Source organism: Ostrinia nubilalis, chromosome 5 (assembly GCF_963855985.1).
Source record: "Ostrinia nubilalis chromosome 5, ilOstNubi1.1, whole genome shotgun sequence".
Taxonomy (NCBI): domain Eukaryota; kingdom Metazoa; phylum Arthropoda; class Insecta; order Lepidoptera; family Crambidae; genus Ostrinia; species Ostrinia nubilalis.
The window spans coordinates 7,232,840-7,250,205 of NC_087092.1; the positions used below are offsets into that span (position 1 = coordinate 7,232,840).

Below are 17,366 nucleotides of genomic sequence, written 5' to 3' on the forward strand. Positions count from 1 at the left end.
ACGAGTACCTTAAGTAGGCAATATGCCATTTACTCACTTTCAATAATTATATTTTTAAAGTAGCTATGTACGAGTAGGTAGTAAAGGGAGTAGGTAGCTACTGCGCGTATACACACCTATGTATTTACTACGCAAGTTGACCCTACAAATAGGTTCAGCATTTTTAGCCTCATGCATAAGAAGATAATTTCAAGCTTCAAAACTATAAAGTGCCGTTGAATTTATAACCGTCAGATAAGGATTTAATAAAATAAAACCATCCTCGCAGTCCCCGAGCAGTCTGCGTCTCCGGCCGGCCCCACTATGTAAATTAACAAATAAAACATTTCGAACCAAACGTAAACATCCCACGAATACACATCCAGTATTCTGCGAGAAAACTGCGTATATTAAGAAGATTATACAGCTGAATATATTCACATAAAGATTATGCAAATGCGTTTGTTTCAAATGCGCAATGCTTGCAGCTAATTACAATTATTCTGCACTTGCACGATAACATAACATTTCTATTAGCCAACTTAATATTCATGAAATTTAATTACAATCTAGTTGGAATGGGAATCGTGGCTTCGTATCATCTTTATTGAGTGTTGAAGACTTTATTAAGACCTGATTAACATAAGACCTTATGCATTTGTTTTAATTAATAAAGTGATTTAATCCTAAACGAATATTCATATTCATAAGTTTAGCTTTTTATTAGTAACAAATGAATGCGTTAAATACTAATACATATTCTGCTTAGAGAACAGCAAAGATGGAACCACTGGCTCGAACTGTCGTACTAATATTCTGTAGATTAGCTTGTAAAACGTTCGTTTTGGAACAGATGCATTTGAAAACTCAGTTCAATCCATATCTGGAGAGCTAAAGCTTCAGGTATGTGGTTTCGGTTGAATAGAATACCACCACCCCACTCATACCGTAAGTGTCATAAGAGGGAACTAAGCGGGAAATTTGCGAACATTAGGCCTCCCCAACTCGTCTGGCCAGCATGGGGATGCCTTATATTCACAATCGCGTCCTCTCCTTTGCCTCTGGTAAATTAGAGAGGATCGTCCTACTGCAATGAAAAATCTAATGACTGTAGCCCTTAGTTACCATGGCTTTACATTAAAAGTAATCGCTAGCGAGTACTCAAAAAATGGCGCTGTAGAGTCTGTCATATACTGTCTTCATTTTTTACGCAGTCGCTGCAAGATGTAAACTCATTAATCTGATGATTATGAGCTGAAGATTTTTTTCCCCATTGAGCTTGCAAATGGCCGCATTAAGATTACGATACCACTTTTGAAGGTCCCGTGCGCTTGCGCAACCGTCCAGGAAGCGTTGAGGATATTAATTTGCGGTCGGGATTGCTGGCTTATCACGGACGACAGGAAGTCGCGGGCGTGACGGCCACCCGAAAATATGACAACGTGATTGGTACAATAGTAATAGCATAATTTAGGATCCACATTGCTACTATGATGGTAGAATCAATAGCTATCAATTTCGTATACCTAGTCCCTTAATGGAATAAAAGTATTATAAAATGTGGTGTAATAATAGACGGAAAATGTATAAAATGCTGTATAAGTATAAACTAACAGGTGAAATGTAGGTTAAAAGCTTCCCCATTGCAGTAAAAAAGTTTTGATGGGGCTTCATTTTTGTGCACAAGAGAAATATGCGTAGAATTAATTTTATTTCATTTGAAAAATTTGGACTTTTGTTTCTCAGAAAGGCAGATATCATTCGCTTTTCTTATGCTTAGGTTTCATTCAAATTCATCATTATGATCTAAGCAAAATCAGTTGGGTCGTTTGTCATGGTTTTCCAATAAAACATAATTAACAAAACGCCTATTAATTTTCATGAGCCGATCTCATGTCGATAATACATTAGCATGAGTAAAAATAAACGAATTACAAAAAGTGTAACAAACGTTCTAGTACGGAGAAAATGTTTTAGATTTATTATTAGCAGAACTTCCCACAGTAGATAATATTAGAATATGGAGGTGTACAAGCTCCTAGTAGCCCCTACACGCCAGATTCGCAGAACACTCATTATTCTAATGAAGTGAAGCGATACGTGATAGAGATCAGATTTCATTGAACATAGCAATTCGTTTGTAGAGCATTGCAACTTCGGAAAATCTTTCAAATAGCAATCCATGACATGGCATGGTATAATTCAAATTTTTCAAAATCTTATCAAATGGTAAGTGACATAACTATTACTAATGCAAAAACATACAAAAGGATCGGTGAAGCGAGATTTATAGGCTGAAATGAGTAAAACAAAAGATTGCTACGAATGTATACTACAAAGACACTGCTACGAAATTCACAGTCAACAAAGAAAATGTCACAAGCATGACTCATTTCGTAGTCGTCGTAGCATTTCTCTTATTTGATAAATTATCACTGTGACTTTGAGTTTCTTCAACATAAAACAAATAATTTAAATCAACTTACGAATTGCGGTCATTTGATAAGCAAAATTTGAATACTGATAAAAACCTTGCAAAGGCTTTTTAAAAACTGATATTTTTCAGTCAGTTAAACTTTCTGAAATACCAGGCTTTCAATACAGTTTTAAAGTTCGTACGAGTGGAAAGTCATGTGTAGACATGAGATATAAACCTATCTTAAGTAATTAACCTACTCAATATTTCCTCACCGCTTATTAGCTTAACTCATAGATTATGCACATGTCACTCATGTTCATTTAGTTTTTACGCAAATATGTGTGTGATAACGATGCTGGTGGACTTATATCTTCAATTAATCATTTCATATCAGAATAGGTCAGAAGGCGACTAGAAACGGTCTAGTTTTATCGTGTCTCATTACGTTCAGTAGGTCAGTTGTGTGTGGTTAGTGACTTGTTCGTGATTGTTTAGATAATCTCTTGTATAATAGCATCTCACTACTAACCCTACTTTCGTTCAAAATAAACTATCGACGCTTAAAAACCCGAAAATACCAAACACGATTTTTTATTGCGTTATGCTTAACCACAGTGTTATCTGTTAAATTTTATGTTCAGTACACATTACTTACTAATAAGTAATGGGTAGTCGACAGACTTATAGTTATTTTTAACCGATGAGTAGAAAACGTAAATATTTCGCTATCTGAGGGTTACTTCAAAGAGAAGCAGCCGAAATACGAGTGAAGTAGAGAAAAAACAATAAACACCGGTGAGTGGGTGACCTCGGGAAGTACCGACCACATCCAAAGTGAAACGAAAATTATTGGGAAGTCAGTTGTTACACCTGCAGCTTCGATATGTTTCGACGAATTTAATCTTAGAATAATAACTTTCGATCGATTGTTTAGGATTCGTACTAATGTAAATTTTATAAAAACTTTAGCTACTAACAAAATATGGGATTGGATTGGATTTTGTAGAGCTGGTTTTCCGTTCAGACAATGGCAAAAGTGTCTCATGGCTCGGTGGATGTACATGGTGTATTTGATGATTTTGCCTATTAAATGACAAAACAGTCGCAGATCAGTTCTTAAATTCATTACTGCTACTTAAATCATTATTAAATACACCTACGCATAACGCAGCAATTTAGGTAGATGTACCTTATGATATGCATACCTTAGTACCTAATGTAATCTTGATTATTGCCTGGCTATAAACAGACTTTCGCTCTTTAGGTATGCCTACTTTAAAAGCGAATTTTTCATTTTATCTTACATGAAAAGCTAGATTGGAAATATGCGTGGCATGTTTGGTGTTAAAACGTATGATAAATATACAGTTCTATGCAAATATTCTTGACTAATATTGATCGTGTCTGACAGCTAGGATGCTAAAAACTTTGTACTTATGTGTACACACTGGATTCCTGATTTGGTCAAACAATTAAACAATCATTGGATTGCGTAAGGAGTATTTAAAGATCGTTCGAGGCACTAAGTAGGCACATAAATTAAAGCGTGTTAGATGACAATTTATTTGCAGTTTTTTCGAGTAAGTACTTATATCTTTGCAAGATTAATAAGTTGCGACTATTCCCTTTTAAGGATGTGTGTAGGTTATTTTCCTAAACATATTGTTCTCGACCGTAACACAGTATAATGTGTGCTATAAGATTTATTGTCACACTTGTTTGAGCGCTTGTTAAGTGGGTACGTTGACTGCGAAAGTGGGAAATTCCACTATGGGTTAATGATATTTCTAAGGCAATGTTTGAAATTGACCGTAGTTTTTGTCTGCCTGCCTTGAAAGCTTCGTATATTGTTATCAATTATGTGATTGGTGTAAGTGAAAAAAGTAAAATTCAATGTGTCATCACGTGCCGATGTTTTGTAATTATTAAGTCAATTAAGAGACATGTTTTGTAAAAAAGACTCTACTTGATGTTTAAAAAATACGTAAGAGAGTGTTTAATTGGTAATTTGATACCTACTACCTACGATTTCCTTTAAAGGACCTGGTTGAGACCAAACACTGAATAATGACAAGTTGCCAATGAGTTTTACGCGTTTATAAGGCTTTATAGATTAAATCTACAGATGGCGAATGTTCTTATTGCAAAGATTTAAGGTTCATTATTAAGATTTCTGATCAAGTAAACCGTATAGAGAAGTTATTATTAGGGTTGCCAAACTATCAATTAGCTTTGACGGTATCGTAAATATAAATATACTTACCCATACTTCAAAATATGCTAATTCTGTTGATGACTTTGCAATCATGGATATATGGCATTAAAGTGGCGATTCTTGATTAATAATATCCGTACTTAACTCTCAATAGTATTGCTTTCTGTCGAGCTCAGTATCTACAGTAGATCGGTAATAATTTATCGGTACTCGTATTTCTTGGGCTGTTAAAAGGTAAGTCCTGCTGCACAGATCAACCTGATAGTAACGTAATCCTTCAATTGCGTGAAAAATCAATGATATAAATCCAGATCTTTGTAAAAGAAGATGCCGACTCTATGTCTTGCAAATGGTACAAACCGACATGTAAATGTTTTATCTAGATGTTTTTATACATTCCGATAATGCTACAATTTGAATTTGGCAATTAGTTGCTATTGTTTTATGCAAGTTTGTGATGAGTTAAGTACTCTAGGTCTAATTTTGACAAGTTGTGTTAAAAAGTATAGATTTTAAACTTTGTCACACAATAAAAGATTTCCGTAGTAATTTAAGAATGTACCTAACATTTTGGGTTTTTTTTTCGATATGTCGATTGTAAAATATCGATACTCTTTGCTTTTTATGACTGTACTGGCGGCACTAGTATACTGGCGCAGCATATCCCGAGTAATCCAAGTGTTCATGCAAATGCACCAGAACAAAGACCCATTAAGAACACATTAAAATAATTACGAGAATGAGTTTCGATCTTGTTATGGATGAAAATGATTTCGCATTAATAACCGTTGCATTTTATCGTCACAAATGTACGGAATAATCTCAAGAAACTCCTATCTGTGAATGGATGGTTTTATTTGTGGCAGATGCGCTAGTGTGTCACTTGCAATATTGGGTCCACCCACTCGGTTAGTCATGTTTTTATTCCTAAGTCAACTACGTTTTAAGTGTTATGATAAAATTGATATTTTATTTTGAGATGTTAACGTTTATGATGAATGGCGACGCGCCCCAGCTTTAGTTTTTATGTTCTATTTTATTTTGTCATGTTTGTAATTTTATTAGCGGCTTACTGACTTATGACAATTCTGAATTTAGGTTGATTTATGTCTGTGATATTAGTCCAAAGCCAGTCTAACGACGCCGATAAAATTATAAATATGAAATTATTTCCGTCGCAATTACTTGTTGACTCATACATATAGTTTAGGTGTTATTATTAACATAACGATGGAATGATAACGCGGTAAACAAGGCGGTAACCTTTAACGTTAAATTTTAACACCTCGTTATCTATGTAGGTGAGATCTAGTTAATAATTATGTCAGTAAATTGCACAGTAATTGCATCGTATAAAATTTACATTTGAATATTGAACGGATTGTAAAATGCCTAGTTATGGTAATCTAATTAAAATAATTTTCATTATTTGGTCTTTTGTAATTGGATTATTTTGCAACTTGTTTAATTTATGCAATAAAAAGATAAAATTGACTTTAATATTGTTGGCAATAATCAAGCAAAGGTACCTATTATTTCTAAGTAACTGAATGAGATTAGTTTATTATTCCGTTCATAGGAGATCACCGATTAATTACCGATTTTTCGACCAACCGAACTAAGACGATATTCTTGAAAAAACTGAAAACAATTTGGAATTAGAACATTTATTTATATGTATTCGAAGACTAGTCATTTCAGACTCGATTGTCGCGCATGGCTTATTTCTACTTTGAATCATTGATCATACTTTCTCGATTGGAAATCAAGTGAACTGTTCCTGAACTTCCACAATATTCATGGTAGCGCTTATTTGTTGCAGAACGGTTTCGTCGAGTGCCGAAGCGAGGGCGAGGAGTGCGGTCTCATGGACGACTGTGCGGTGGTGATGCCTCGCGAGGGTTGCTGCTCGCGCTGCAAGGGCTGCTGGTACAACGGCACCGAGCACGCCTCCCACACCGAGTGGGGGGAGGAGGGGAGGGTGCTTCGCTGCGAAGCTGGAGTGGTCACAATCTCAAGGCCGGAGTGCTACGCGCCGTGCGACAGGCCGAAGCATCAACGGCACACGCATTACAACTGCCCTGTTTGTGATGGTGAGTTCATACTTCTATTTGCTGGATTCTAGAGGCCTATCATCATCATCATTTCAGCCACAGGATGCCCACTGCTGAACATAGGCCTCCCCCAATGACTTCCACATCGCACGGTTGGTAGCGGCCTGCATCCAGTGCCTTCCTGCTACCTTTATGAGATTGTCGGTCCACCTTGTGGGTGGACGCCCCACGCTGCGTTTTCCGGTACGGTCTCCACTCCAGAACTTTGCTGCCCAATCCCAATAGGCTAGAGGCCTATTAAGCTTGGCAATTAGACATAGATTAACTAGAGCTGCAGGTAACCAAGGCAATGACATTGCTGAAGCAAGTAAATTAGTTCCAAGAACATAATTTGTTTTGGCATCTTTTGATTAAGTTACACTTCAATGCAAAAACTAATCATATCCAATTAGCGTAGTTAACGTTTCTACAGCATTTTTACACAAAGCCAGCTCTCGATGTCTCTATAATCGTGTAGCCGCAGTTTAGTAGATTGCTTGCGATCCATTGAAATGTTTTTTCCACATTAATGACACCGCTACGAGCATTAAGTGCTCATAGCAATCAAAAGGGTTAAATTACCCAGAAGAATTTACTCACCATTTCACGCCACGTTTTCCCATCGTGAGTACCTACGTTTTTCAACGGAGATAATTGTTGAGCGGCGCTGGCGCAGCCGTGTCTCGGCGCGCGCCCACCCAGACGCATGCGCGGCAAAAAAAGAACCACCACGATCCTATACAAAAACAAACACAAGCCGCCACGCGAACTAAATAAAACCAAAACCACGGGCAATTTACCTCCGCTTCCAAACCTTAACAAGTTTATTAATTCCATATCAAATAATAGTAATTTACAAGATGACGACTCGGAATCGCTTTTGTGTGCTGCCGACACATTCCGGAATATCGTTTTATTGGCCGTGTTTATACTTTATTAATTACCCGCCGGTTGCTAGGCGAGATCAAGGGATCTAGTACTGTGTATTGACCATTAAACGTGGATTAGCCATACCCATACAACTTTGATTTACGTTACGATTATATTGAAAATCGATGGATATAAAATTGTACCTATATGCGGTATTGAAGATATTTTATGGGTAATTTGGATACTCTAATAGCCTGTGTACATCTTAAAGTTAATCTAAGTCAACATATTTCAATGTTGAGTAAGGAATCAGCAATGCTTGTAAGTTCCTTTGTTTATGTTAGACTTGTAGGACAAAATATGGAAGTACATTATTCAGTCACAATATGTCATGTGTCAGGAATACCTGGTGGGCAAACGTCGCCCACGCATCGTCACCAACAATGGCATGGTCAGACGAGTTGCGCAGTAGCACTTCAGACAATAGCCCAGCCACTTGCCTTGTGGCTCGACCACCTAACGCCGCCATACCTAATTGCAGATTCCTATTATACAATAACAGTCATTAATCAGTCTGAACAACTCTTGATGTCACATTATGTACCGAAGGTTAAAAACCCTCTTATTGTATATTACCTACATTATTAATAGTTCCGACTGCGTCTTATTTTTTGTTTTTGTTTATCAACAAAACAAAATGGCGCCAAATAGTAATTACTTCTTTGTTTTTATAAACTATAAAACATATGCGAGCGAAGATATAAATATAAAATTGAGAAAGGATTCAATTGTTTGTTGTTGAAGGGAGAGGAAAATGGTAATCGAAAGGTTTTATTTTATTTTTATGTACATTGATAATGCTCGGGCAGGAGGTTTCTGAAATGAGTGTGTAAGATGGACCACCCAGACCGTGTCGTTTCGCGGAGCCGATGAGCGATTCCCTGGCCGTAACCAGGAACAAAGGAATTAAATTCTTCCATAAAGCGAAGTAAGTCTTATTATGTGTTCACAGGGGTTCATTAAAATAATACATTCGTGGTCGGAGTCTCCCACGGCGTTGCGTCTCTATTATTGACCATAAATCAAAAAGTTAACAACCTACTTAAAAGGTAGGGTAAGGTCGGGTGGGTTTTTGTCGGTGGTCAAAGCGGCCGCGGCTCGGCTGCCCGAGGAGTGCCCTGTGTTTGTTTGTTTTAAGATCCCAACGGTGCATTAGGTTTTTTGCTCGGTATACTTGTTATTTTTTCACGATTCTGTCTTATCAGCCTAAGGGTTTTTATTGCTGGTTCCAAAAATGATGACTAACTCCAAGTCTGCAGAGTATAATGTGTGGAAAAATATTAAGATTGTTCTTACATTGTTTCTGGTTTCTTGTAACTTGAAGCAATTATGAAAATGTACACGTACATTATATTAAAAAGCCAAAAACGCTTAATGACACCGATAAATGAGGTAACTTGTAAACAATTTCCGTCGCATATCAAAAAAACCCGAAGCTTTCTTTTGGCATGCTAAAACACTAGCTCATCAAAATTCCTGCGGTGTTTTGAGGTGCGTCGTTATTATTAGGTATGCCTGCGTCGACGACCTGAGAAATTGAAATAATTAGCTTGTGATGTACGCTTGATGCGTGCTATGAATCCTTAAACGAGCTATTACAGACATTACATAATGTTTTATTAAGCTTAGAAGTTTTTTGTTTGTGAGGTAGACATGATAATAAGGTGTAGGCATTCTTTTATTTTTCCCATGTCGACTATTACAGCTTATATTATCGTAAAGTTTTTTTTGCATTAATTTGCTTCGGTTACTTAAAATTTTACACCCACTTTATAAAATATCTCCTGAAAACTCCAGTAATGACTCAAAAATAAAGATTTGCTGTTTCCTAATTCCCACCTGTCACATTTTTGAGAAAATTTTACCATAATGACACAACACCACACTCGAGTTTCACCATATATCGCAACGTTACCATCTACCTGGACGTATCTTAAATGCAAATGTATTAAAATTCGTACTCGTATTTTACATAAATGAATTGAGTTATTATATGGTTCTTGTAATTGAAGTGTTTTCTCCGTTTATTATATGACGTAAAGCTTAATTATTTCCTAAAGGTTTTAAGAATACCAATTTTCAGTCACCTGTTAAAATATCGTTGGGGCTCTTAACCAGTCTTACGTAAACGATTGGGTCTTTGTTAACACAATAAAATAGTAATGCGTTTATCCGAATTTGATAATAATAATATAATAATACTAACTGTAATTTTCCGATAGCGAGGCCTTGTGTCGAGTCAGTTACTCGTAGTTTATGCTCATTCAGTGACAAAGCACATCGCTCATATAAACGGTTTGGACCGACGATGAATACTTAATTGTTTGGCTACAAAAGGACAACCTACTTTGTGTACTCGTCTCTAGTTTTACGACAGACACTCGACGTCTTCATTAGGGTTGACACCACTTCACGGACAAAAATTAAAACATCTAAAATGTAGAGACGGTAAACTTTATGGTGCGCAATTACGCTCCACACATAATCAGATCTTACTCTCGTAATTATAGTGTAAAGTATGTGAACCTTTATAATTATACTAAGGAAATGAAAGCTTTTTAAAAGTTTAATGACTTACTGAAGTCGAAACCCTAGACATCATTGTCACAATTATGCGCAGACGGCGGCGACGCAAGCGCATAGAATTGTTGGGGCTTTCAATGAACGTATTCAACTTACAGATTTTAAACGAGTGTAGACTCTTCACTTGGCGTTCATTGTACTGAAGCATGGAACGCCACTTGGAAACTATGCGTATCACAATAAAATTAACACAATACAATGAATAGCTCGTTAGACCACGTCATTACAAGTAAATGTTTTGCCAGTTTGACATTCCGTAACTGGTCGAATCAGGAAGGAGTTACGGATTCACAGATCAAGTTACTAACGGATTGTTAGTATTGTGTTTCAATCATTAAATCGTGGAGGTGTTAAGTTATTATTATTTAATTGATTACAAAACATTTAACGTATCCGGTAAACCTATAAATAGTATAATATAGGTAGGTGTTTGACGCCAGAATTAGCGCCATACGTAATTTATTGCGTGGCGTTAATTTGAAGTTTTCTATAAAAAACTTTATGATTAACACAAATTGAAGTTTAAATATTTGTATCACCTTAAAAATGCGTTGCTAAGTGGACGTTGATAGCTCCAGTTAAGGTTTCAGCATCGTTAACAATCGTCAAATTAGAGGCTTCGGGTGTGGTCATTTTCTAACTAATACTTAATCATATACTCATGTAAGTGGACTACAGGTGGTCGGGTAGAGGCGGGCCCACCATGTGCGGCCTTTCATTCATTAGGTACCCTGATTGATTCATCGGCCGTCTTCCCCAATTTATAGAGTTCGCGCTTTGTCGCGCCGCTCGCGTCCGCTCGTTCCGATTTGCCAAATAATGGCTCTGCGCTTTTGTTTTATCTTTTGCGAACGTTTTTTTTGCTTGTCATTGATGATACGCTACTTTGCGAACGTGGATTCCATTAAATAAATACTCGTACTTGCATGTTCATTCATTCGCGTAGATTTTGTTTCGTTCCTGAAATATTGATAGGTAGAGTATGGTAGTATTTTAGCGTATTTTTTTTTCAATTAGGTAGATCAATGTATCTGGTGTGCATTCTCGGAACTTCAATGGTAGTATGTGAGGTGATAATTTTCATAATTTTGTTGGCACTCGTAGCTCTTAGATATTTCTTTACAAACTTTTATTAAAGAATCAGAGATCTAATAAATCGTAACCTAGAAGAAAAGCGCTACAGTTTTCGCTTACAAAGATACTCGTATTTGCTATTGTACTTTTCTTAGGAATTTATTTCAGCAGTGTACTCCTACAGTCAGAACAGTCAACTTGCGTTACTTTGCCTTTTTTCAGTAAAACATAATAGAAGAAAGACCCAAAGGATACTTTTGGCTACATGCCAATATTTCAATAACGAGTATTTTTCTTTGTTTCACATCATATCTCTCGTCATCGTAGAGTCCACGCTTTTCTTTGTACTATTTATCGATTCAACTACGGAAAATATCAGAATATTTTGGTACAGCAGAATAGGACCACTTGATATCCTGTTGGATTTTGTAAGTCCCTCAGGGTGGATTCGACCAAACAAGAGTAAATATTCATCTCAGATTAAGTCGTCGTCTTGACATATTTCCCATACTGAAACTGTCAATGTGCCAGTTATACCAGGAGTTATTCTCGGATAAAAGTTTGGTCGAATCGGGCCTTAGTCCTCTAACTAAGGGACAGTATATCAGGCCTCCCTAACTTGTCTAGCCAGTACAGCGTGGGGAGTGTCAGAAACATTTACTGTTAATCGAGAACTTCGTGCTCTTACAGTAGAGACAAAACGACCTAATGATGAAAATAAGAATAATTGCCTGTGGTAAATTAGAGAGGGTTGTGTTGTGCTCCTGCAGCGAAGACCAAACCACCTGATGATCATGAATAAAAATGCGATTTGATTGTTTTCAGAATGCGTGATCAACGGTCAACGCGTGTGGGAAGGCCGTGATGTGAGGATCCCTGAGGAGCCTTGTCTATCGTGTCGCTGTGTGCGTGGCGCCCTCTCCTGTGCCAAGAGGGCATGCCCAGTGCTGCCGTGTCCATTCGCACACCACTATACTCCGGCCGGGGAGTGCTGCCCGAGGTGCTCGCATCCTACGGCTGATAAAATACTGCCAAGTGAGTAAATTCTTTTGCTATAGACCTAGTGCCAAAACGGCGCTCCTAGATTGCGCACAAAACAGAATTGATCTGAGGATCATGTTTTTATACGCTTCCTTCGTGTTCAGCCTTCCTAGAACAATTTACATTCGTTTTAGGGGATGAACTAACTAGGAATAAAAAAAGTTGGAGCAATTTCAGACTAAAATAGAGAAATTAATTACTTTTACGATTGTCATGGATGGCTGGACTGAACTAACACTATCTATTAAAGGTAGCATATAGGTTTACTTGTAGGTTTAAAAATTGAAATGGAAGAAAAAAGAATTGAATACCTTGGTGAAAATAACTTTTATATACTGTTCCTGACATAGTTTCTTGATGAAATCTTAAATCAAATTACATTGAAGAGTAGTAAAAATTTATAAGTAAGTTATTATAATAGCCTCTACGCCTCATAAATGTCTGTTATCATAAAGTAGCACAATTGAGTTTAATATCACAAAATGGCTTTAATTTATAACCTTGTTTGCTCCTTGGTTTACTTTATTGGATCGCCATCGATTATATACTTAATTGTTTGTTTGCTCAAATAGACATGAATCTTTCCAAGTTATCTAAAATCAGATGAATTTATTTCCAGCTTCCTTAAATAAAGTATTTAGTGAGCCAAAATTCCATTCATAGAATTATTTATTAACATAATAAATCGTTTCGGACATAAGTACGCACTTCAGTTTAATTGGTTTGTCCAGCGGATTTATGGAGATAATATTTTATCTTGGTCGTTCATGCGTGCAACTATCAGTTTCAGGAAGTATGGTTGCGAAACCTTGCATAATCGGGAAAGAGTACCACGGTCATCTGAGCGCGTTCCGGGTGGACCCTTGCACGGATTGCACGTGCATGAACGGCACTGCGGTGTGCACGCGGCATACGTGCCCGGTGCTGACGTGCGGTGCGCGCGCACTGCCTCCTCAGCCGGGGAAATGCTGCCCGGAGTGCCCGCAAGTGGAGGAGGCGAAAGCTGCTTGTATCATCGGAGGAAAAGTTTATCAGGTTAGTACCTACCTTCGACTCCACTTAGAACATCGTTGAAAAGCCTATTTCTAATAATACTTACTGACAGTCAATAATATCCAAGATGATCGAATATCGAATTATCTTAGGCTGAATTGTGCTCAAAATTATTGCCTTCTCTTTTTATAAGATCAACATAATTGCCTTGCAAAATGACCCATCTCATTTGCAACACTGTTGTTCCTTTAAACTCTAATTTTAAACGCTGCAAATGTAATTACGTATCTTGTGTACCTACAGAAAGATCAGCGTTTTATAAATTTCTGCCTTAGTCTAAAACGTATTTTTTTCAATTTTCAGGATGGAGAAATCTGGCAACTGGACGCATGCAAGTCATGCGAATGCCACGGAGGTGAACCGCGCTGTGCCATGGAACGGTGTCCGAGCATCACGTGTCGCTCGGACCAGACGCTGCGCCAGCTGCCTGGCCAGTGCTGTCCGAAGTGCATCGATATTGACGGCATCTGCACTGTCTTCGGTGATCCCCACTATAAGACTTTCGACGGAAAGTTCTATAGTTTTCAGGGGTCGTGCAAGTATCAATTGGCTTCTGACTGCGTTAACAATACCTTTTCAATAAGGATATCGAATGACGCCAGGAACACTTTACACTCATCGTGGACCAGAACAGCGACACTACGCATTGGATCCACCAAAATTAACATGGGAAAGAAAATGCGAATAAAAGTGAACGGCAAGAGGGTTACCCTGCCTCATAAGGAGAGAGGTGTCGCCGAGATCACGCGAAGTAATGGTTCAGTGTTGTTGAAAGCGGAGATAGGAGTGCAGATGTTGTGGGACGGTGAGGGTTTCCTAGAAGTGACTGTGTCGAGTGTTTACAAAGGAAAGTTGTGCGGCTTGTGCGGTAATTTCAATTCGGTCGCGAGGGACGATATGAGAACCCGCGATGGAAAGCTGTTGAACGATACGTGGCGCTTCGGGACGTCGTGGCGCGTGGGTGGGAAGCGGGCGTGTACCCGCCAGCAGGAGAGGCCGGGAATGGCGTCTCGGTGTCGGCAGTCGAAGATATTGAAGGCTCGCCGATTGTGTCGGGGCTTTTTGCGATACGATGCGTTTTCGGAGTGTGGTGCGAAAGTGAACCCGCGTAATTATCGGGAGGCTTGTGAGTTGGACGCTTGTGGATGCGCGGGGACAAGGTGTCACTGTGCGGCTTATAGGGCGTATGCTCGGGAGTGTACTAGGGTAGGGGCGGAGCCCGTTGGCTGGGCGCGGGCGGCGTGGTGCGACGGCGTATCGCCGCCGTGGCTGAGCCGGCGCAAGAGCTTCCGCGCCAGCAAACCGAAGGGCACCGACCTCCTGGACTTCAGCTCGATCCCCAAACTGAACAACAGCAGGAGCCGACCACCGCCTCCGATACTACACTGAGCTGTGTAGTTTCACCTTACTAGTCAAATCTGCCAGTGTGGCCATTGTGAGGTGAGTTAGTTAGGAATTAATTTTAGGGTCAGTACATAGGTTCCATTCAATCACTACTGAAATATAAGACATAATTGAGTTACCTTTATGTAAAATACTAGGGCATAGTTATCGACATAGTATAAAATAATTTGTTTCCTTTGTTCCAGAGTATTACAAGGATGCATTAAAACTGGATTGCTGCATCCAGAAAAGAGACCAGTTTTACCCGGAATGAAGATCTAACAAATAAACAGTATTCATAAAACTACTTAGTTAGGAAAAATTACGTAATAATTATAAATAGGACCACCTTATTGCCTCGCGGAATCCAACCGGCGTTTTTATAATCTTTATCGACCTTCTAAAAGTATCCAAAGAATTTTATGCATTCCTACTTATCGATGTGTACTTATGTTACTTTCAGAAGGATTGTACTGTTGCACAAATCATGCCATATTTCTCAGCTGTGTATAAATACTTATAACGTGTCCAATGTCCATTTTGTACCTAACGTATGTTCTCTCTAATAGCTGGTTGTAGCGTATGTCAGGCAAATAGCTTCGAATGATAGAGAAATTAATTTATTTCATTTTTAAGCTAAACGTTTCTGTAAAATGTGATAATTAGCTTTGAATACTATTTCAGACAGGAGAAGGACGTTTGGTAAACATAGTTCAAATTGAGATCTCATCCGTATGTAGTTCTTTACGAAAACTTAGTTAAAGCTAGCTATCCAAGCCAAGATGCTAACGAGAACGTGGAAATTCTGAATGTACATACATGAATACGATGTAGCAGATCAAATTGTTGTAGATGTAATTTTAATTGAAGACTCGTAATGCTTAGTTGTTAAATACGTTACCAATGAATTTTACTTTTGACTTCGAGATATGTTAAAGTAATTATTAGCTAGGAGTTAACTTCCCGCATGGCGTCATGTATTTATTTATTTCGAAACGAGTCGCCATTGTGTGTCATTGCCACTGCAAACGTGCTAAGTGCCATGTAGAAGCGACTTCATTGACAAAATTGTGATATTGTCTATGCTTCTGCTGTGTCAGACAGTGCCTGATTGTATTAATTACATAGTTATTATAAGAATTATCTATTTATTAATATAAGTACCTATCTATCTATATATTTCGATATTCATGTAGCTATCATAATATTGTATATTCAGATTATTAAATATATTAATGTATAAAATATGTATAAGTCCAAGGTGTAAGGGCAATTAGTTGTTTTAGTTAAAAACTGGAACTTCCCCAGTATTTTTCTATTTATTAATAAACCCTATGGTTTCTATAAATTTTTATTTAAATGAATTACAAATTACTCTCTATTTTGGGAAAAACTGATAAACTCATCTCTGTAAGTCATTCTGGTATTAAAGATACAGTAACAGATGACGGTAAATCAAGCTAAAACCTAGCATCTCAGGTAATTAATTTACCTAACTACATTTATAGTACCAACCTGCTCCATACACCTTATTTATTATTAATAAGCTCTATCTGTATAGTTAAGTCAGTTAAGTCTATGACAAAGCTTTAATATATATTATTATAATTATGTGTATAAGTTCCACTTTATTTGCTTCAGTGATTTCAGTTTCACCGAAAGTTAGAGATGCACGTACTACACCATTACGTTTTAAAAATAATTATAAGCTTCTATTCCTATATTTTAATTTAAGAACTACTTATTTTTGTATTATTATACAAGGCCTACGTTTTATGTAGGCTTTTAAGTTATTTGAGAGTTATGTTTGGTATATTGAATAAGTGTTATTAAGTAATGCAAATTATTTCAATAATTTTCAATGTCAATGCAATTAAATATGTCGGTACTGTAAAAAGGTATGGCGCTATCGTTTTCAATTTGAGGGCAAATTGGAATTGGATGAAAAGGAGCCCTTTATACATGACATGACTCGAAGAGTAAATTAGTGTTAAACTTTAGTATAAAGTGCCATACCCAATCCTGATCTAAGTACCAATTTGATTAATTGATTTTAATGTTTTTGAAGAAACAAATGCTATTTACAAATTTTACTTTTTTATTATCAAATGGGTCTCAGTGTTAAAATGTTAAAGTCGAAAATAGAATGTAAGATAAGATTGTTTGTGTATTGCTTTGTGTGCTATGGTAATGTATCGGCCCAAAATATTTCGCATTGCTAAATTACTTGAATATGTGAGATTGTTTTGCAGAACAAAGAATTACATAATAAATGAAAATATTATTCACGACTACTCTCCTTTATCTCATTTGTGTGTATGTATGTGATTCAGAAAAGCAGAATAGCCACTCAAATAGACCCATTACTTTAGCCCTGGCCGGCGGCCAAATTTCCTGAATTTTATGCCATCAAAATTATCTAGGACAATCTGGCGACCGCTTTAAAAACTGGGGATTCATTATATTTATCTTGAAGAGATCTTATGAAATGAAAATTATTTTTCTTAGCGTTATTTTAAGAATTATTTTCACATTATATTTTACGTTAAATTCACTGAAACCCTTGATACAAATTAAACGCTTGTGAAATACGAAA

At 37.3% G+C, this 17,366-nt stretch overlaps 1 protein-coding gene across 1 annotated transcript in view; it reads left to right on the forward strand.

The window, feature by feature from the left end:
- Positions 1-17,064, forward strand: part of LOC135071775 (BMP-binding endothelial regulator protein) — a 52,743-nt gene extending 35,679 nt beyond the window's left edge. The window contains exons 4-8 of the mRNA XM_063965582.1: positions 6,436-6,706; positions 12,119-12,328; positions 13,119-13,369; positions 13,691-14,827; positions 14,977-17,064. Of these exons, the coding sequence (XP_063821652.1) occupies positions 6,436-6,706; positions 12,119-12,328; positions 13,119-13,369; positions 13,691-14,776 (1,818 nt within the window). The 3' untranslated portion in view covers positions 14,777-14,827; positions 14,977-17,064. The remainder of the gene's footprint in view (positions 1-6,435; positions 6,707-12,118; positions 12,329-13,118; positions 13,370-13,690; positions 14,828-14,976) is intronic.
- Positions 17,065-17,366: the final 302 nt, after the last annotated feature.